At 49.1% G+C, this 21,894-nt stretch overlaps 3 protein-coding genes across 7 annotated transcripts; 1 reads left to right on the forward strand and 2 right to left on the reverse strand.

The window, feature by feature from the left end:
• Positions 1-68: 68 nt before the first annotated feature.
• LOC122378431 (MAGUK p55 subfamily member 7-like) lies at positions 69-13,771 on the reverse strand. Of its 2 annotated transcripts, XM_043359475.1 has the most exons (14): positions 13,621-13,752; positions 13,015-13,075; positions 12,663-12,781; positions 11,172-11,336; positions 8,800-8,934; positions 7,711-7,740; positions 7,071-7,238; positions 6,169-6,365; positions 5,808-5,920; positions 5,348-5,463; positions 4,940-5,072; positions 4,442-4,644; positions 3,973-4,113; positions 69-3,230 (listed from the first exon to the last, which is right to left on the reverse strand). In XM_043359475.1, exons 2-14 carry the CDS (start codon positions 13,073-13,075, stop codon positions 3,054-3,056), a joined length of 1,758 nt encoding a protein of 585 aa, XP_043215410.1. In that variant the 5' UTR covers positions 13,621-13,752; the 3' UTR covers positions 69-3,053. The 2 variants fall into 2 exon arrangements, with proteins under 2 accessions (XP_043215410.1, XP_043215411.1); XM_043359476.1 differs by lacking the exon at positions 7,711-7,740 and having other exon boundaries at positions 13,621-13,771.
• Positions 13,772-14,029: 258 nt separating this feature from the next.
• Positions 14,030-16,779, forward strand: LOC122378433 (NADH dehydrogenase [ubiquinone] 1 beta subcomplex subunit 5, mitochondrial-like). 4 transcript variants are annotated; one of them, XM_043359478.1, is made up of 4 exons: positions 14,030-14,056; positions 15,426-15,548; positions 15,833-16,145; positions 16,503-16,779. In XM_043359478.1, exons 2-4 carry the CDS (start codon positions 15,476-15,478, stop codon positions 16,645-16,647), a joined length of 531 nt encoding a protein of 176 aa, XP_043215413.1. In that variant the 5' UTR covers positions 14,030-14,056; positions 15,426-15,475; the 3' UTR covers positions 16,648-16,779. The 4 variants fall into 4 exon arrangements, with proteins under 4 accessions (XP_043215413.1, XP_043215416.1, XP_043215412.1 ...); XM_043359481.1 differs by having other exon boundaries at positions 14,036-14,093; XM_043359477.1 differs by having other exon boundaries at positions 14,054-14,085.
• A 171-nt stretch (positions 16,780-16,950) lies between these two features.
• On the reverse strand, positions 16,951-21,759 carry LOC122378434 (retinal rod rhodopsin-sensitive cGMP 3',5'-cyclic phosphodiesterase subunit delta-like). The gene is made up of 6 exons (XM_043359482.1): positions 21,635-21,759; positions 21,033-21,078; positions 19,729-19,791; positions 19,206-19,341; positions 18,812-18,933; positions 16,951-18,428 (listed from the first exon to the last, which is right to left on the reverse strand). The coding sequence occupies exons 2-6, from the start codon at positions 21,071-21,073 to the stop codon at positions 18,347-18,349; spliced, it is 444 nt and encodes a 147-aa protein (XP_043215417.1). The 5' UTR covers positions 21,074-21,078; positions 21,635-21,759; the 3' UTR covers positions 16,951-18,346.
• Between the last annotated feature and the right edge of the window lie 135 nt (positions 21,760-21,894).

The following is a 21,894-nucleotide window of genomic DNA, read 5'->3' on the forward strand; positions in this document are numbered from 1 at the left end:
TGACGGCCTTTCCTCAATAGAACCCTTCAATTCAAACCTGTCCGGTACTAAAACAAAACACCGACCTACCGGGTAACCTTTATTGGGAATCGATAATGAACACCAAACAAGCGGAGGTATATCATTCTACGAGCGGCATTACGAACAGCACAGACTCGCGACTGTGGGCGTCCGGCACTGGTCCTCGCGCTGCCGCCGAGACGCACCGCGGTCCGCCGCTACCGCCGCCCCACCATGGAAGGCGCTCAATACTCGGGGAGACAGACACAGCGGGCGACCACTCGGCCCGGCCCCTACCGCAGCCGGCCGGCCCGCCACTACGACACACGCCCGGGCCGAGCTCACAGGACAAGTCGGGAAGAGAACACCGAGATAAGCGTCTACGCAGGCCTGGGCGGCTCGCTCACACAGTACAAGGTATGTCATGGGTCGGCCGGCCCTCTCAGAACGCTAGGCGCCCTGTGTCATGCAGCAGGCGTCTCACTATGTCATGACAAGCCGCCCACAGAAGCCGGCAGTCACTGGAAATGTACTAGGAAAGGGAGACAGCCGAGTGGCCGAAAATGAAGACAAAGTTGCAATGAACGAGGCTGTGAACACTTGCAACCTGCGCGGAACGATTCTGATAATCGTCACCGTGAAAAAGGGTCGCGACATAAATCGAAGGACGGGTCAGATCTAGAACGAGACAAGGTTGACTGTACCATCGGTCGAGCTCAAGCTAGCAGATCACTCGCCGCGAAAAGGCCTATTGCTGCCGACCGCACCACCACAGGACTGCAAAGGCCGATCTAGCATCGTCGCGGCGCCTCTCACACATTGCCTAGGTCTATATTCGTCAGGACCGAGTGAGGCATTCCCCAAGGAGGAGCACCTCACTAGTGAACACAGTACCCAGCACGCGCACGGCACTCACTACACACACAGACCCTGAGAACAGAATCGAACACAGGCCAATGTCAGCTCGCCGCCACTTTTGATCGGAGTTTGTTCGTAAGGCTCTACCCGTTTCCTAGACGCAACAAACATTCACCAGTTCGGCCGTTTGTCAATATCGAAATTCAGTACAAATAAGTGAGACAATCGGGATGTGTGAGCGCCAGACACGTCGCCTTATCTCTCATAGAGGAAAGAAATCAGACACTGATCGTCTATTACTTCAGACAGTTCGTTAGCTTTAATGTGCGGCCGCTCTTCAATCACGTAAGCAACATGACGAAACAGCTCTGCTCCTGAATCTGGCCGCAGCTAAGAGCCAACAAACTAATAATATATCAAACTAGCGTGCATGTCGTGACTTAAAATATAACAGCGTACAGTGCGATGCAAACAATAACAGCGATGAATACTGTCCGTGCTTTTCACTAACGTGCAACATATGCAATGTAGCAACAAAGCTCTCCCTGTGCATAATCATAGAGCCCAGCTCAAAACAAAATATTCAAGCCCGAAGTTCATTGACAATATCACTAACAAATTCATGCACATAAAATACATCGAAACTTATCAAGATAAAATTCGAACACATCAGAATAAGTGACTGAAATATTTGCGCTACTGACTATGGAGTGTCATCAAACAACAAACATGCCGTCACAAAAGGTTAAAACAGATTGCACGCGGCTGTGGAGCGAAAATACATCGGTCGTAACAAGCGTGGTGACAGCAAGTAACTATTACTGACGTGAACACAATGTGTCAATATCGTATGATCGTGTAAAATGAGCTACAGTGCTATGAATGATTGATTGCTGGCTATCCCACCGCAGCATTTCTCTTACTACCGACCTGCAAACGTACGATCAACGGCTAATGTCGAGCTATGTACTAAAATGTCGAAAAATATCTTCATATAATCGCCCTTGGGGCAGCAACAACAAAAATGAAGTGTTTTACATTCGTCTGATAAAAATTCCATAATGCTATCTACTATCCAGATGTTTAATTCAAAAGATAACAACAGTCTAAGCAAACTAAAAGAAAGCGAGCTACCTGGATACTCTCCAAATGACCGGCTTGTTCAAATGTCATTCCGTGAAATGCTTCCTTGTCAAAGACATCCATAAAACTCCCATCAGCAAATAAGCAGCCGTGATCAACAATGATTTTAAGACGTCATGAAACCGAAACGTTTTCTTCACTATAGCCAGCCAAGACCTACACTTACGCCCAGTTTGCCGGTAGATGCCCTGAGGCCACTGGCCTCTCCCCTTTTCCCGAGTTATTCCGCCCGGAACAAGTTCAGCTCTAGCACGACCACTGCTCTCCACCTCATTGCCTGCTACCACACACAATCCTACCCGCCGGCACCGCTACGAATCACTACACTCACTCTACCGCCTACACCGGTCATCCGCGCGTCTTTGGGAAACGACTAAAGGCCGTCCACGTCAGCCCGAGAGGCCGACGGGGACGCCGTACTCCAGTAAACAAACGCAATCCGACCTCTGGTCTGAAGCGTCAGCTCGACAGAGTTTGACGAGAGAGCCCCGTCGGCCGCCGCAGAGTCAAGCTCCTGGATATGAACAAGGAGACAGAAAGTCTCATTTCGTTTTCGGGATTCAATGCCCTCCCGATTTTCTGCCAGTAAGGCGTGGAAGCCAGTCGTTTGTCTGCACCCTACTGCGTCTCCGATCGCCCCAGAGGCGATTGGAGTTACTCACGGAGAGACCTAACTGAGGAGCGGCGGTTCCAACTGGCCAGCGTGTCAGGAATCTCTGTAGACGTCCGAGGCAGCAGCGGCGGCAGTGGAACAGTCTGCAGTCCCTCGCGAGCGGCCGCGATCAGCCGACATCGGCGCCGGCGGTCAGGGTTTGAGCCTGGGCGCCTCACCACGACCGCCGCCCCCGACGCAGGAAGAATCTGTCTCACCGAGGCCGTCCGTACCGCCCCGTCCAACAGCTGAGTATCTCCCGCCCGGAGACGAGACGGAAAGAGACGAGACGAGGCTCACATCTCCCCCGTCCGACCGGGCGCCGCGGACCTGGCAGTGAAGAGCCCCGGCGCAGCCCTGTCTCACACCGGAGCCTCGACGTCCGGAGCCGCCGGCAGCTCTATTGCACCCAGCTGGCGGGCACCCAGAGGGGCTCCGTCTCGACGCGACGCGCCGTGCGCAGCAACTGCGCCACGGCCGTCGACAGGTCGTCGTTGACGATGGTCTCGTCGAACAGGTGGCCGTAGTGGAACTCCAGCCGGGCGGCCGAGTGCAACATGTCGCGCAGCTCGTCATCCTGTCGCGGAGGGGGGGGGGGGGGATGGAAGGGGTCAGATGTGACGGACAACCGATATACACTTCGCTTGACAAGCAACAGTGCGCCGCATGAGACGTTAGTCAAGTGATGAACAATTCACTTTGAGAAATGATTTCCCAATGCGATCATAATAGTACACATCGGCCACTGGACAGGATGTCGTGAGAGCAACTACATAGTATTCACTCTGAGCGGGACAGACATTTCATTACAAGCATGTGTATTTATTCCCCGATTGATTCAGTGATAGGTATTGAGTATTGACCCACCTCGTCTAGTCAAACATGGATTGTTTTCGACCTCAGTCATCCCAGTTTAGACAGCCCAAATGTTAGAGACTGTGCCACATTCGAACAGGCAATATCGAACTAAAAGACTGAGTTACTACCGTGCCAGCTATAATTGGGTCCGGTGTTGGCCTTAGATGAATATTTCACGACTGCCTGACACGGTGACCTTTTCGCTACAAGGTCGAACTCATTTAGCTCACTAACCACAGCTAACAGTACCCGATTGAGTAATTCCATATAAACCCCACAAAACCCCGTGATCTTCATAGCTATACGTTCACAGTCGCATTTATTATACACACGTTTGCCATATTGGCAGACAGAAAAGTTGGCACACGGTAGGATCGTTCTACGTTCGTCCCAACATACCCAGAGCAGTCCCCCGTCCCTTACCCCCCCCCCCGCCGTCCTCCACTCTCTCCTCCCCTCACCGTGAATCCTCGTGTGCTGGTCTGGTCGAAGGTGGAGCGCGCGTAGCTGGCCGCCCGGGTCTCCTTCAGACGATCGTACAGCGGAGGCTTCACGTACACGATGTAAGGCTTCATCTCGGCAGTGCGCACCATCTTGATCGCCTGCGGGGAAACGAGCGGGGTAAAGAGGCTGGAGTCGTGCTGAAGCTGTCAGGTGGTCCAAGGATACTGCTGCAGCAATTGACTACGGAAAATAATCATTGTAATTGCCTGTCAACATAAGTACATTGCGATAAATTAATTTTAACACCACGAAATGTTACATTTGTCATTTACCATGCCTCCACTTCCCCATCAGGATGACCAATGTTAAACCTTTCAGCAATGCATGCGTCATTCAACCTCACTACCCCATCCCTCCCCAGTTCTCCCACTAAAAGTTTTCTCGCTAGTTACACCTCACCCGCCCCTCCTTCCGCCTCTGACTGACCTGATAGTGGGGACACAGCACGCAGACCTGTCCGGCGTTGATGATGGACAGGATGCTCTCCTGGGCCGTGCCGTACAGGTTACCCCTGTACTCGCCGAACTCGACGAACCGTCCGCGCGCCAGGCCGTCCTCCATGTCGGCGCGCGACACAAAGTGGTAGTCGACGCCGTTACTCTCCCCGGGCCGCTGGGGTCGGGAGGTATCTGCAGGGGAGGGGAGAGGGTCAGAGGAGTGCAGGACTGCAGAAGGGACGGCCGGTGGAATGCTTACAATTTATGGCGATGGAACAAAAACAGATTAATAAAATGTTGGAGGAACTGCTCATGGAATATGTCGATTTATCACGGACAGTCAATAAATACAAAGCATGTGTTTCGCTACAATATGCAATAGTGCTATTTTGGGGCGTAAATTTACTTCAGCTGAACCCTAAATCAATGTAAACTATGCCAGGAAGTAAGGTAGGTCGAGCGTTATCACAGAAGGCGCAGCACTCACAGGGTATGACGGATCGGTACTTGTCCGGATTGGTGGCCACCAGTCGCCGTTTCAGTTCGTTTCGCCCCACTCCCGGGGGACCGACCAGTACGATCGGCCGCTGGCAGCCCGGCCGAGGGTACAGCTTCGCCACCTGGTCACAGCAGAGGGCTCAGTTAGCGATACTTGTATCGAATTTGATACAACTGTAAATCCAGACCCTAACACATCTGAGTCGAATCAGCAAAACAATCATCAAACACAAAACTTACAGCTACACATAACTACGATTACCTATATCCTTCAAAACAGTCAAAACTGGTACATTCCAGCCACAGTGCTTTGCGTACATACCTCAATCCACCATATCAAATAAAAGGTCTACTTAGGCATACCGCAGAGCCCTCGCCCCTCATCCGAGATTCTCACCTCCTCATATGTTGCCACCTCTTCGCGGTCAAAGTCGTCGTTCTCGGCAGCGTCGTACATGATCTTTTTTATCTTGGTGGTCCGGCTGCCGGGCGAACGGGCCACACAGGAGATACCTGCAACGCACGTCACGGCCACGTGAGGATGGGTCCACTGGACGCAAGCAGCGTGCGAGTGGCAGCTCTAGGCCTATATATGGCCTTGGCTCGATATAATCGGCGTTTCTCAGGCAATGTATCAACGATAGTTTCCGAGTTTCATTGCAATTGATTTGTGAAACGAAAAGCGGACTACAAGAATAGAGTAAGGTTCTAGTAAATATTTAGTAGTACGCTTTGAAGTAAGCCGGTGCGCATTATTTACACAACGAGCCATGAGGTGATATTTTAAATTCGATATCCACATCCAGGTTATGTTAAGCTAACTCCCGCTCGTTAGACGGATGACAGCCGGCGCCCACCTTTATCGTCGGCCCGCTGCGTCCTCTCGGCCAGGATCCGGCGCTCCTGGAGAGCCCGGCTAGGTATCAGGCCGGCCCGCATACTGAAGTCGCCCTCTCGCCGCGCCTGCCACCTGGAGGGGACGGCAGGGAACACAACCAGTTAGTCGCCAAAGCGGTGGTTTTCAATTATAAATCAATCCTTGAAAACACTAGATTCTTATCACCGCACGATGACACTGGATCAGAAATGAAAAACATAAGGGCAAAATGGAATGCCATTTAATCTACACTGTTAAAAATCGGTGACAAAAACAGTTGTTGTTGCATTTGGGCCGACTGATCCACAAAAATCACCCTCGGTGTCGAGCGTCGTTCTCACCAATAGATATCGTCCTGGCTGACGATGTGCAGGATATCTCCGCGACTGAAGTCGAGGCCCGCCTCTCGGCACGGGATGTGCTTGTCGTCGGACGACGTGTAGTCAAACAGAGCGCGCATGCGCACTTTGGACTCTCGGGCCGAGTGCCGCGTGTCGGCGGGGATCAGCTTGAACGTGATGGTGCCCTGCGCCTGCGTCTGTGGGGGAGGGCAGAAGGAGTCGGGTCAACAGGTGGGAATGTGTCCCCAATAATCAAAAAGCGATAAATGAATGATATGTACTTTTGATACCAACTGAAGCAATGCGGTCATTATTGTTTTGTTTTTGCTTTTGATAACGGGAAAAGGTGAGAAAAACGTTGAAGCAGACGTAGCGCAGCAACACTGGCAAATGCAAAGAAAAAAAACAGCCAATAGTCATCTGACTCGGCCAGGACGTAAAGAGCACGATCCGATCCCAGCACCGGAGTTAGAAACCAGCTAGACATGTTTGCAAACACGCTCAGTGGTGGCGAGAAATTGTGAGGCAAACATTTACATCGCGGCAAGACACGATGACTAGGACCGTAAACATCACCTATTCGCTCCACTGTAAATATTATCAGCATCGCGAATTCATGGACGAAGCACATCTTCCAACCACAGAAGCTTACTACAGCTTCACGCCCCATCTCATCTTGGAACACAGACAGCAGTGATGGCAGCAGCACATCCATAGTAGATCAGCCCTGACCAAGAACCATCGATTCCAACAGCAGACCCTCCCGTTTTGCACTCACCAGTTCCTCGGATATTGAACGCTACTACTCCCCTCCCTTCTCCTTTCACATCCATGCTCTTTGATTCCACTCACCCACCCTCCCTTCACTAACTCCCCTCCCTCTATCTCTCCCCATTTCTCACCAGTATCCGCAGCACGTCGTTTGGCGAGCGGTCGGTGACGTCGATGTCGTTCACCTCAAGGACCTCGTCGCCGACGTGGATCAGCCCCGAGCGGTCCGCAGCACCGCCGTGCATTACACGGGCAATCACGATGGCGCCCGTCTGCTCGTCCGCCTTGATCGTGGCACCCTGATGGGGGAGATGGGAGTCAGATGGGGGCACTGGTGGGAGAAGTAAAGGTGAGAGGCGGACACTGATGGTAGAAATTTGTAAGAGGGGTCTGGTGAGAAAGATGGGAGTGAGAAGCGACACTGATGGGAGACATTGAGCGAGAAGGGGCCCTGACAAGCGTGGTGTGTATGGTGTGCGAAGGGGCTCAGTGCTGAGAATTAATCGTAGCCTCCTTGAAGAGCGAGATGCGGGAGGACTGAATGGGAGTTTCTAAGGGGCAGTTGGATATGAAAGTGCAGTAAAGAAGAGGTCATACCATTCGATGGGCGAAACAAAGCTGAATTATTAGAGCGTGTGAGCGTGGAGCATTGCTGAGTCGCAAATAGAGCAGAACATGGGAACAAGTGCGCAGGTGACTGTGGTGGGCGATGGGGCTGTGTAATGTGTATTGTGTAAATAAGTGTAACTGCAGTCCAGAGGTATCACTTACCACGATCGGCTCGCATCCCTTGGAGCCGTCCTGAGCGGCGGGAGGGAAGGCGAAAACACAGTTACAGGGCAGCACTTAACACTGATCACAGGAAGGCTCAGTTTCAGAGTGCAGACCGATGAAGGCAAATTTTAACCGGAGTACCAGAGCATTTTTTTTTGTACGGAAGTGCACACAGCGTAAAAATATCCTTTACCAAAAAAGTGTTGTCGCTATGCACACACTTCCATCATCAAATGTTGCATTTTATAGAAATGTTTCAATGACAAACGTTTTTTAGCAGAAATGAAAACAACACACTAACCTACTCAAGTTCAAATAACGCCTGAGCAGCGAGCTCGTTTATTATCAAAACGGGATCACTTCATCTAGGCCAACCTGTAAACGATTCCATCTCACACCCCACGCACTGTTCTCTCATCCCTCACGCCCCACCCCTTCACACCGCTCAATACAGACACTCGAACGGTGACAGGGCGGTCACGGGCGCAGCACCGGTGGGTACAGGACGCGCCGCCGGCTCCTCGTCTCCCTGCGCGGCCAGCAGGCGGTGCAGCGGCCGCGACTTGAGCGGGGTGTTGGGCGCCGAGACGGCCGGCCGGGCCGCCTGCCGGCGCCGCGGGCTGGACAGGGAGCGAGGTCCGCGCGGGGCGGCCAGCCGCGCGCGCAGCCGCACCGGAGGGGAGGAGAGAGGCCGCGCCGCCGGCGGAGGAGGCGCCGAGAGAGGAGTGGAGGTACGGAATCCCTGAAATCAGGGACGAGGGTGAGGGAGAGAGAGAGGACATTATGTGTTAGGTCAGACATCGAGATCGAATAGAGCGGCGGAAAAAGGGATGCATTAATCGTCCGTAATCGAAACTTGGCACAGGACACAGGATGAAGCGATCAGGACTGTTGTATCAAACTATATTGTTATTTCCTCCTCGTATCCGTTTGGATATGATAAAAATGGTCTGCGCCGTCTTCATTAGTCTAGCTTAGCAACCATATAATTCTTAACATTTCTCACCTAACGACGACCCCGACATCGTGCTAACTTGTCTTCCCATTCCCTTTATGGCACGCTGACCTTTCTCCATTGGCACTCACCAGTGGCTCGTTGCTCTTGACCAGCTGGACGATTTTGACCGTCTCCTCCTCGTCGTCGTCTGCGTCGGCTGGCAGCTCGGGCAGCCGCGGCACGTAGTCCTTCTGGGCCACCATATCGTGGGCGGACAGAATGTTCTGCGGGAGGGGAGGAGAGGGTGAGCCACAGCGGCACGTAGTCCTTCTGGGCCACCATATCGTGGGCGGACAGAATGTTCTGCGGGAGGGGAGGGGAGGATGAGCCATACCGGAACGGACAATGTAGTGGGGAGAGGGACGGGGGGGGGGGAGTAGGTTAAACCAAGAAAGGTCGACCGACAAAGGGATCGCAAAAGAAGTGGGAGAAATTGCCAAGTTGACGTGGATGATAACGGTGGATTCACTAAATATAGAAAGCAGAATACATGAAAAGTAGCGTCACCATATTCATTGACCACGCTTTCACCAAAACCGTATTACAAGATACCCTTATAACCTCAAAGGCATGCCTACAGAATGTCCCATACCAGGAATCTCTTCACCTTATGTCAGCTATTTACTTAGCGACCCCTTTCGATGGGCATTTTCCCGGGGTCACTGCATATCATTTACTCCGGCGCCGGGTCGTAGCTATCAGGCTGGCGGCGGTCCGAGCCGGGCTCGAGTTACGCTGTCGTTGGCCGGGCCAATAGCCTGTGACCGGCCGGCGGCCGGCTATTCCAGGCCGACACCCTCCTTCGATACGGGGGAGGGGACGTCGGTGGGGGGGGGGGGGGGGGCGACTCCGCTGACACCCTCCTTCGATACGGGGGAGGGGACGGGGGAGGGGGCGAGTCCGCTGACACTCTTCCTTCGACAGGGGGAAGGGCGCGGGGGGCAGGGGAGCTTCCGCTGACACTCTACCTTTGATAGGGGGAGGAAGGTGGAGGGGGACCCGCCTCAGCCAACACTCTTCCTTCGATAGGGGAAGGGAGCAGGGGGGGGGGCGTCTTCGCTGACACTCTCCTTCGATAGGGAGAGGGAGCGGGGGGGGGGGCGCATCCACAGACACTCTCCTTTTATAGAAGGAGAGAGGGAGGTGAGGAAGTAGTCGTCTCCGGTTAAAAGGCGTGATGATAGCGTTTAAAAACGGCGATAAAATATCAACAACCTTCCGTTATCCAGCACAACTGACAAATTTTAGGAGTCGAAAGTGAAATAATTAGGAGTGAAACAGCATTATAGCAACCAGTGATGTCAATCACAAGTAATTTGGAAACCGATACCAAACCGAATACCAACTGAACCCTTGACAAAATACCAAAACCGAACCAACCCGCGAATTCAGGAGAACTACCAACTTTTTACCAAATTTCTAATGTTGAATACGTTACCAAGTCCTCACAATACCAACAAAATACCAAAATTGTTAGGTTTGAAATACCAAATACCAAGTTGGTATCGGTTTGGTATCGGTATACCAAATAGTTGGTATCCGATTGACATCTCTAATAGCAACACCATGTCACTTTCACCGTGTATCGCTAACGGCAGTTTCATGTCTAATGCCTGATGCCTATAGAAAACTATGGGTCCCCGTCGATGCTTCGATAACAACGATTTGTTATGGATTGTCTAAACAAATTAATGGCGCGCTTCAATAAAAAGCAGAAACTGGTCGAGTTGCAAGCTATACTGCAGAAATGAGGCTAACCGCCGCTACCACAGAAAATCGCTGACAACGGCAAACGTCAGCGGGCGCAGCGGCCCAAACCAAACACCAATCTCCGAACGAAGCAATCACGGAGCCAATAAAGTTCAGTCTGTAGACAAACAAAGCCCGGACAATTGACAGTTAACTCCGGCCCCGTGAGACGGACATCGTCCAAAGGAGGGGAGACGGCCGACCCGCCCCAGACAGCGAGCGGGCCGATGGACCAGACTGCCGACTAGCCGGTCCATGAAACTGTCTGAGATCGACTCGACGACCGGCGACACGACGAACTACGGGAGGGCGGGTCGAATCACGGGGTACTGTCCTGTTCCACGGCTCGTGAATAATAAACGGTAGGAATTAGGCTCGTTCACTCTTGAGGGGGAGAGTGTCGTAGGTCATCATGACGAGAAAAGATAAAGGATGTCGATGATTTATATATACGAAAATAAATGATGATGATCAGTTGATCACAAAAAAAACAGCAGTCACCGTCATTTCATTCCTCGGATATAAGCCCCCCCCCCCCACACACACACACAAAACTGCAGTGATATTAGCAACGGTGATTCGGGCATGTCCGAAAAATACGGGTCGAGGGTCACAAAACAAGCAAAATAAAAACCAAACATCGTTACAACGCATCCACACTTCACAGCATATTCCCCATCGTGCCCCTCCCGCCCCGCGGCGCCTGACTGACCAGCATGTGCGGGGTCTGCAGAAGCCGGAACAGCTCGACGGCGTCGGGCTCGGTGAGGCCCTTCAGCTGGATCTCGCCCATCACCTCGAAGGCGATATCCTCGGCCGTGGACAGCACCGGCTGGCACTGGTTCTCCACCATCGTCGACATGATGGTACTGTGCGCCTGCCGTAACGCAAACAACGTCACCAGCGGGAAATGATCGGCGGTATTGTACAGAACATTGGGGTAATACGAGTCGAGTACGTATCTGCCAACGTCAATACGAACTCTTTAACGAATTCAACAAATAATTTCAAGGGCTCCGCCACGGACTTTTGGTTGGGGGGGGGGGACGGTCTGCTCTTCGCCCATCGCCCTAGTGTCTCCTCTACCCGTAGGGTTTTCAACAAAAATACGACCTGCTTAAAAACAATAGTTAAGTTGAAAGATGTATCTAAGTAAAAGCTATCATATTTACTTTACACATTTAATGCCTGAAACCGAATCGAATAGTAAACATCACCACTAAATCTAAACAAGCCTTCCTCGATTCGACCGACAAGTGGCGCCTCTACCGGCAAACACACGTACTCGAGATTCAAACATTTGACACAGAGGTCATTGGCAGCAATATCCAACAACTCATCTACCTATCTGGGGGTTCTGAGTTCTTGTTACATCGGACAAATTCTAGTTCGGGCACCTTTTTTTCATGGTATAGCAGGGTTCGCACTTCACAAAATGAGGAACGCTTCAAAATTTCGGGTGGTGCGTTCCTCTTACTTGCGTTCCTTTGAAAAACTTTGCGTTCCTGCGTTCTTGCGTTCCTAAAAAGGCGGTGCGTACGTACGCAATAACGCAGGAACGCACTAAAGGAACGCACTTGCCCAGCTCTGCTTATTTGACCGATGGAAGTTTCCTCTAAAAGAACGAACGCGTTTACCCGAAAGAATAATCTCCGTATTGAGCGTTTAATTGATTGAGAGATCCGTATCTGATATACCTACTGGATTACCTACTGGATATACCTACTGGATTCATCATCGGAATGGGACGTGTGATTGCGAACATTCGTCAGTAGACTCACGTTGATATACCTAACGCGAAAACGCCTGTCGATATGGTCTACAAAAAAACCAAAATCCGTGGCCCCCATAACAGAAAAAGACTAAAAGCACAGCGACAATATAGTTATCGACGACAGTTTTTTCTTCGGAGATTCTTTGCACCTATGTTCTGTATTCGGTGTCAGGAACAAGAGTCGATCTGTCTACCAGCGGGAGAGCCGATTATTGGGGGGGGACAAAAGATAGTATGTCCCACCCAACATTTTGGTTGGGGGGGACATGTCCCACCCGTCCCCCCCGGTGGCGGAGCCCTTGAATAATTTGACGCTTTGCGGTTGAATATATAAATGGGAACGATGACACTTCGTAAAATGTAAGTCTCATCTCACTATTCAGCCTCTAGAAACAACCCTTCCCTCTCTATCTCGCTGGCCTCGCTCACCTGCACAAGACTCTGTAGCTGAGAGCTCTGCAGGAGGTTGGCCAGGAAGCCAAACTCCTCCTCGCTGCTGCCGAGGGAGGAGCGCAGCCGGCCCAGCTCCGCCACCACACCGTCAATGTCTGCAGAAAACACGGCCGTCAATGTCAGAGACCATTGTACCGGCAACGTCTGCAGAGAATGCTCAACAAAATGCTCACTCATGCAATCTAGGCAGGCCTTACTATCCCGGGGCCAAGCTTACTGGTAATGGACATGGTCAGTCAAAGCAATGTCAGCAAATATGACAAAACCTAAAACACACATAACTGAACAAAATACAGCACACTCCTTACTATACTGCCTTGCTCCTTACCAAGATCATAGTCACTGTGTCCATTGGCCATGATTTCTTCACTCCCAGTCATGCCAAGCATCTGTGGAACAGAAGAGCAATGATAGTAATAAGATGTGAAATCACTGTTGCCTATTAAATGTTGAATTGAAATGAGAGGTAGGTAGGCACCTACCTAATACCACATTTTATATATTTAACTTAAACAGCAGAAACCCACTTCATTCTAAAAAGCACTTATGAAGCCACAGCTTGCATCACTTAGAGGATGGATGTCACCTAGAAGTTTGTAGCATAGTCTATTGTGCTGAAGTTATTCAAGGATGACTTGTAATCGGATACACTTTGAATGAACGGAACATCACAGGGAGCATTCCAAAACACATTGAACTACAAAATGCTAACATATTAAGCTCTAGAATCTGGATTGTCAAGACTCATGGTAACACCCTGGTTTGTTAAGGGCTCAAAAATTTTAAAGCAAAGCAAAAAAGGAAATAAGTCACCAGGAACATCAGTAAATCACCATCTGAGTTTGAGTCGTCTGATTCAGTGAACTGGAACTGGAACAGTTCGTCGAATAATTCAATACCATGGCAGGCATTAGCAGGAATTAACGCTGTGTACCTTAAATTGAAGGGGTGACAGGCACTATATCACCGCTGTGTAGCCATTTCCATAGAATATCCGTCCTCAATACAGCTTATACCACCGCAGCCACCGCAAACAAACTGAAAATTCAATGGCCATCAGCGGAATAAATGCAAAATAAATAAAAGTGCGCCATAACTGTCAAAAACAGTAGCTCCACTTTTGTATTTACAGCGCCCCTAGCGGAAAAATGAAACTTTTGATATTGGTAATACATTTTTATGTGTTTAAGCCAATAAAGTATATCAATTATTAAAAATGTGCATCTAATATGTTTTCTTATTTTCAAAAATGAAATTAAACAAAGAAAAATTTATCTAAAAAATAAAGAAAATCATAGTAATATTTCCCCTGGTAGATTTGCTGGAAAATAATACAGCTCCTCTAAAACATTCCTCTTCCGCGAACTTTTGTGAGTTGTTGATGCTATTGGAGTGGGGGGTGAATGGGTGTGAATTGATGATGATGTTTCATGATGTTTCACATTATTTTCTGTGATTATGTGTGGCTGATTTTCTCTCGTCACGCTTGCTGCTTATGGTTATATGCCGTGACGTCTGACAGACATGCTACAATCCAACAAAATAATCAAAATTGAAATACCAAGCTTGAGTTTGAAAATGTGATTTTACTAAGCCAGGTGGCCTTTATTCCATTCAGGACTGTAGACTCAAATGATTTTCAGTAACATCAACTCTTCCTTTTTAAAAAATCATGCCAAACTCGAGCACAATATTGCAGGCATCTCGCATAATATCCTGCTGGCTCATGCCTGAGATGCCTTGTCATTACCAGCATAATTATTTTCCTTGCCTGTGCCTCACAACAGCGTACATCACAGTCATGCATCTAAAAGATCTTACTGTGCATAAAGAAACTTCTATCACATCGGCACAGGAGTAGGTACTGGGGTACCATCAAATTTCCTTCAAACTTGCTTTTATCAAAATGGCCAGGGATGCGGAGTCGTGGTAGCGATTTCCGACTCCGACTCCGACTCCGACTCTGGGCTCCTGGTCGGCTCCGACTCCGACTCCGGGTCTGATGCGAAATACGACGCAATCATTAACACTGTCCAATCATTGATCACAGTTTTTTTCATAATCTTTTTTGATACATAGTCACTCATCCACATTCATCACACCTTATAAGAAACAAACAAAACATTTAAAATTGCCCTGTGCGGCCCACCTGGCCAGGTCGGGCGGCGCCCTAATCCCGGCAAACACCACCCAACCCCGGGGAGAGCTGGGGGATACCTCCCCGACCGGGGAGATCTGTGGGATACCTCCCCAGATCTCCAGATAAATTTATTTCCAGCAAGCAACGCCACAAATTTTAATAAGCTTCCCGGAGTCGGAGTCAAGGCAGCCTGGTCGACTCCGACTCCGACTCCGACTCCGGGCTCGCTACTACGACTCCGGGCGACTCCGACTCCGCATCCCTGAAAATGGCAGGGGTCCCATTTTGATTTGGATTTTCTGCCTTTCAGGCTCACATAGCTTGCCTGAAACTGGAGTGGGTATGTCATCGGATTTGATGAGATTTAACAAACAATAAGAATCATTGAAAAGAAATGATTTTTACACACAGGGTTAGAACATGATTTGTAAGCATTGCAATATTGATTTTTAAATCAGATTTTATAAGAGGTTGATTACTAGCTCCATCGGGAACTGTTGACTCTGGCTTAACATCCCTGATTTCTTGGTGAACCAGTCAAGAGTACCTAACTGAGGCATAACTGTAGCCTGATCTCATGACATTTGCCCCCTTTCCAGGCAGTATTGGTTCAGGTAACACCTGACTGAAGGCTGCCTTCATCAGCATCATGACAGTACTAAGTGTGCTCCGCACTGCCGCCCGCCCGGCTCGGCTGGCCATCACCCAAAACTCGCGGCAAGGTAAATTGCTGATCTTTCATTTGGCATGGCATTCATGAGAACAGTGTTTTAGTGGCACAGTGGAATTCAGATTTGACTTTTCTCCAGCATTGATACTTCTTTAATGTTTAGCCCTTGAACCCTCCAAACATTCTGTGATGGTTTGGATGTGTGCATTTTCCTGAGTATGCTTTATCTGCTGGTCATTCCCATCTCAGATCATGTTATTTAAAGTTATCAAGTTATTTGTGCCGAAATAATGCTCCGCACGCTGACGACTTTCGACGACTTTTAACGTTCGGCAGTCGCCAAAATGAGCGATCACCGGGCGATGAACATCATCCCGTCGCGCTTCCAATGGAACAAGTTCAAGGACATGCTGCACCTGTACTTTGTGGGCGCGGCCATCCCGCTGCTAGCCGGTATCGGCATCACCAACATGATGGTCGGTCCGGCCACGCTGTCCGAGATCCCCGAGGGCTACGTGCCACGAGAGGACGAGTACTACAAGTCACCCATCACACGCTTCCTGGTGCGCAACTTCACCCGCAACGAGCAGATGGAGTACGAGAAGAAGATGCAGTACATCTGGGAGACCGAGCACAAACGGCAGCTTAGGTGAGAGCAGACGTGAGGTAGAGTTAAGACGTGAGTTGGCACTGACTGGCTGAACGATATGGATGTTGAGGTATTAGCTCGTTTCCTCCACATGACTGTTTTTTTTATTACATGTACGATATTTATAGCACGGGTATGCAACGAAGTCCATCGAGGCATACCGATAGACCGATGCATACGGAGGCCGATGATCCAAATAATACTTATCGTCCTTGGAACAGGCTGCGACGCATGTGAGCGTTAGGTTGGATGAAAAATCAATTACGCTTGTCATCTGCTCTTTGTTCATCCACAATCGACAAAATATCCTGCTATCTCCTCACTCTGTTGGACACTTAGCACTGTCTCCCTCCGTAGGCTGATTGAGAAGCGCGTCAAGAAGCTGATGGCCGAGCGCGGCGACTACAAGGCGTGGTACTACACCCCTCACATCGCGCGCAAGTACCAGCGCATCGTACGCAAGGAGACGGAGGAGCTGATGGAGCGGCGACCAGCCGCGTAACCCGAGCCGCGCGCCGCGCCGGACCGGGCAGGTTGTTCATGGTGTACCTACTGGACGTGTAGCCGGGCCGTTTTACTGGCTCCGTGTGTGCCGAGTGTTTTGATGCAATATATAGCTGAGACGTCGTGATAAGATGGTTGTTCTAGCGAGGAGTGAAGCGTAAATGGAAGAGTTTTTAGGGATGATGATCGATTTCTTATGGTTTTAATCAGCATTCACTTCGTTCACAAAACATTCGTCCCAGTTTGATAGTTCGCTAGTAGATTATCTCGTTGATTCCTCATCTGCAGCCGAGAAACACCGTTTTTGTGATATCACATATATTTGTGAGGAACCACATCACACAGCCACAGGACACGGTGGCATATCAGGATCGTCACTAGAACGTCAAACATCGGCGAGACGCGTGCACGGTGGAGAGATGTGCCTCTTGTCAGGAACGGTGACACAACGACCACAGAATGGTGTACTGGTGAGACACATTCGAGTCATATTTGAGTGTTGACCATAGAGAACACGACAATGTGCGAGTGAGTGGTCACTGCCAATGAACTCGCAGTCAGCAGAGCTGTTTCTGACAGTTTTAATTTCGAAAGATGTCAATAAGTTTGAGTTTTTCTCCGCCATATCAGAACAGGTCCCATAACCGAGCGTTTCCGCGGATCAAGCGTCCTTTCACTGATTTGTACGTCTTGGATTGTCAGCGTCAGGAGGGTAAGGCAAACCACTGGTAACAGAAAAACGATAACCCGAATATTTCGGCCAAGAAACAGAACTACTAGCGTACGGACTAGTAGTACGGACCGGTGTGATTGCGATGACATCGGTACTGACACACAGAGCCGATAATGAAGCTCCACACAACTAAGGCGAGAAGCTCTATGTTTACCCTGGCCACTCCCGAAGCGACAACGAAGCAAACAAAACAAACGCGCGTACCAACCAACATGACGACGATGAGGTTCGAGACAAATTTGCTCCTCTTCGCTGACCTAATCGGCCTTTCAGAGCGTATGATACATTTGGCCATTGAAGCCACACCACAATGAACCATGACCGGCCCTTAGCCACAGTAACAGATGCTAATGCAACAAAGCTGGTCCGCAAAACCCCCTCAACTTAAACATTTGTACGCTTTATCGGCTGTCCGAATGACTGGCGTTCAAGTTGGCCAACTCAACTACACAGCATCTGACCAAAATATCCTATGAATTACAGTTATCACACAATAGGATTCTTATCCGTACCGTACACAAAACATCGACACGCAGGCTAGTAATTGGTCGGGCCGACTTATCTCATACCGCTGCAGCGGGAACCCGACGTTCACGATTCAGTTGTCGCTGGCTCGCTAGGTACCATCAGATCTTCGTTGGGATTTAGCTGGCCCATCCATTGAGTGTAGTTGAGACCAGAAACGGTTCCATCCTCAGGGAAAAAACTATGCCGGGCTCCTGCGTCCATCCCTGAACCACGACCAAAACGCTGACATTTTCCCGAGAACGACCAACGCCCGCAGCACGGATACAAGAAGAAAGCGTGCGTCTTGTGCAGCAGCGGCGGGCAAGAGAGGCCGATACAATAACACTGACAAACCGCTCCCGTCGGCGCCACTCCCTCTGCCCCGGGTGTCGTCCAGGGGCAGAGGGCGGGTCGAGGCGCTGACCACTGACTGGCTCCGCTCTGCAGAGGAGCGGAACTACACGTAGAACAGGCGGACCTGGGAGGTGGAGACCAGCAGGTCGTCGTCGAAAAACTGGGTCTCGATGATGACGTTACCACTGTGAAACAACGGGGGAGAGTTAGCGGGATCGACAATATTGGCCTGGAAAAATGTTATGTTATGAAGTTATGTTATGAAGTTGTTATGAAGAACCCTTTAAATATATTCAGCATTTTGCCGATACAAGCAGTCGTATCGTAAGAACTAGCAACCTGAATAACACAAATAGTTGTCTGTGACAACACTATGAATGAATGAATGAATGAAGTTGAGCATGATATAACTACGATGACTATTGCGCCTTCATCGCTGTCATAGAATGACTGACAGATACAAGTGATAAGCTAATGCATCGGGACGATGGGAAGACGACAGGTCAAAACGGTAGCGGTAGGTTTGAATGTAACAGTGCGTGCCCTATCGACATTCTGCAGCACTCACTTGAGCACGTTGGCCGGCATCATCTGGCTCTCAGGAGCCGCCTCGATGACGCTCTGCCAGGTGTTGGTCGAGTTGGGGATCACGTAGCCAAAGTCAAAGGACCACTCCTCCAGGCAGCGACCCTGGTGAGGGTGACCACATAAAGGACATCAGTTGATAGTTGATACATAGATCAGTTCTCTTGGAATCATAAAGAAACTGGCAAATGAGCAGGGAGGGAGTTTACATGTGCTCTCTGGTCATCCATTACTTCAATAGGTCTCACTTAAGGAATAACAAGCTGTAAGGGACTCTATTTATATCCTTTACTTATATGAATGAATGCTTCTTATCTGTGGTTTCTTATGCAAAAGTTAACAGATATTCGGGCTCGTCGTAACTCGTGTTGTCATACCTTGAAAAGGACACGCTGCTCTAGTCGAAACCGCTCCATCGACTCGGCGGAGGTGAAGTTGATTTCCCGCGAGATCGCACGACATTTCAGGATCGTCTTGGGCACGCGGGCTTTATGCTCCACGTCCGGCAGGGACCTGAGATCCAGACGAGCCACAGTTTAACGAGATAAATCAGCAATGATAATGGAGCAGAGTTCACAATGATTGAATGAATGAATGAATGAATGAAGAATGGACAAATAAGAAAAGATAAGGTGGCAGCATATAATATTTCATCACATTCAACTTGGGATATTCTTATCAATTTAAAACAAATTGTCAGAGAACAGTCTGAGAACAATCATGCCCTTTGTCAATCACCTTGAAAACTACCTATCAAAATAGCTGAGAAGTAAAGGTGGAAAACTGAGAGACAAAACAGAAAAATATGAGCATTAGCAGGCTTTAAGAAAAAGCATAAGAACTGAATGCCTATACATAAAAGCATACCAACAAATTAGGATGAGAGGAAGGGATACTCACAGATCTTCATTTCCTTGCCACAGGATTTTCCCATCATCAGCATCTCTCAGGTTCATCCAGTTACTGCATGTGTCTGGTTAAGGAAAACAGCAGACCACAATATCCATGTAGGTATACTAAGAACCACAATATGCAGTACCTATGCAACATGTTATAGACCTAGCCTAGCTGCAAAAAATTCACAGTGAAATATCATACGTATGTTGAAACAAATTAAAGTGAAACTTTCACTTGTTAGCAAGCCAGAAGATCAATTGTTACCAACAGCAACAGGTAAATTGGTATTGTTACGAGCGAGCGAGCGCAGCGAGCGAAGTGAGTCTTTTCAATATAACGGAAAAATCTCAGTATGAGCGGCCCGGCCCGGCCTGTAACGCTTTTGAGAGGCTTATATCTCAGCAACCGCTGGACCGATTGGCCTGCGGTCTTTTTTGCTGGGTAGCCCCATTCCTTCTACCCCGTAATTGACTACTTTTGATACATCTCAGTGACCGTCGTGGCACGTGCCACGTGAAAAGTCAAGGGTGTTCAAGCTGTTTTGCAAAAGTAGTGATTTTGAGAGGCCCATATCTCAGCAGCCGCTTGGGCGATTGTCTTGCGGAAATTTTTGTAGGGTAGCTGCATCCCTTCTACCAAAGGTCGGATATTCTTGATCTATGTGAGGGACCCCCACTGCACGTGCAAAATGCAAAAAGAAGAGGTGCCAAATTTGTTCCCATTTCAATAACTCGGTAATTACTGGGGCGATTTCGCTGAAACTTGGCATACAGGTAGGCACCCACCAGGCAATGCATTCCCATGTGTTGCGGTTAGGGTGCTACTGCACGTGCGCACGTGCAGGGGGCGCTCCCAGATCTCGAGAACGGCTGGGCCGATTGCGCTCAAATTTGGTACACGGTTGGAGACCAGTTAGTAGGGTGCCGTGCAAAAGTCAGTTTGGACCCCTTTTGCACGTGCACACGTGCAGAATGCCGCTTCCAGATCTCAGGAACGGCTGGGCCGATTGCGTTCAAATTTGGCACACCGCTATCGACCGGTTAGAAGGGTGCTTTGCACAAGCCCGTTGGAAGTACCCTCTCGCCCTTGCGCACGTGCAGGGCTCACTATCTCGCTCGCTCGTTCTTCGCCCAAAAGGCGTTTTACTGGTATTTAAAAGAATGTAAAACAAACCTAATGCCCATCTGATGCAAATTGGCAAACAAGCAGCTGCATGTGTTGTGACAAGGACAGCTAAGCAGGAAAATTGGAGATAAACATAGGTACCCAGGCTCTCAATTCTCACACCACATTTTGACAAAGGATACACCTGAAATCCTTTTAAAATATCTTCTGCCTTCGCTGGCATTTTGTCTGCAAAAAACATAAATGATCAGTAAACACTCTTGAAAAACTGGTATTCATTGGCTGGGTTACTCTTCTCCCTTAAACACTGACACCATGAGCCAATAAATGGGAACTATAAACAACATATATTTATGATCATGCACCTTCATATTTCACTTTGCGACTGTCAATTGTGATGAAGCAAATACCTTTTGTTACTTGCTACTTTACAGCCATCATTAAATCATTAATTATTTAATGCTAGTCATTAAATTGCTAGTAAGCTAACATTTAACACATTTATTGCCCGACATTGGACAATTCTTGTTCATACTTTTTACTTCAACTTATGATTTGACGACCAGCCATCCACAATAACAATTTTCTAACAATTGTTAAGTAATGTTGGATGAAAGGTCTTTGCAACATTGATAATCTCAACCTGCCTATTTTCACTTTAATTAACTCAAAATTGCAAGGAAAGGCACAGTGACGACAGACGGCTCTCATTGAGTCGACATTCCAGCCTTAGCTCCGGATATATATGCGACTTGCCTATGACACATGTTACTCAACACCTTACCAGATTTTTTGGACGTCCTAGCTTTATCCAGGTTGCTTTATTATCGCAAAATTGAGATAGAAAAACACTGACTTCGCAACCACCGAAAGAGCTCTCGGCGCGTTATTGATCAACTGCGCCAGTTTGCAAATAACAGCGTCAGTTTTGGGGCATCGATCAAAGCAGACAGCGCAACTAAAATATGTATGGTATTGAGACATTATGTGGAGCACGCGTGAAATAAGTACTCCATCATTTGGTTAGTGTCTAGTGGGCACTCA

Source organism: Amphibalanus amphitrite, unplaced genomic scaffold, assembly GCF_019059575.1.
Source record: "Amphibalanus amphitrite isolate SeventyFive unplaced genomic scaffold, NRLGWU_Aamphi_draft 000059F_arrow, whole genome shotgun sequence".
Lineage (NCBI taxonomy): Eukaryota > Metazoa > Arthropoda > Thecostraca > Balanomorpha > Balanidae > Amphibalanus > Amphibalanus amphitrite.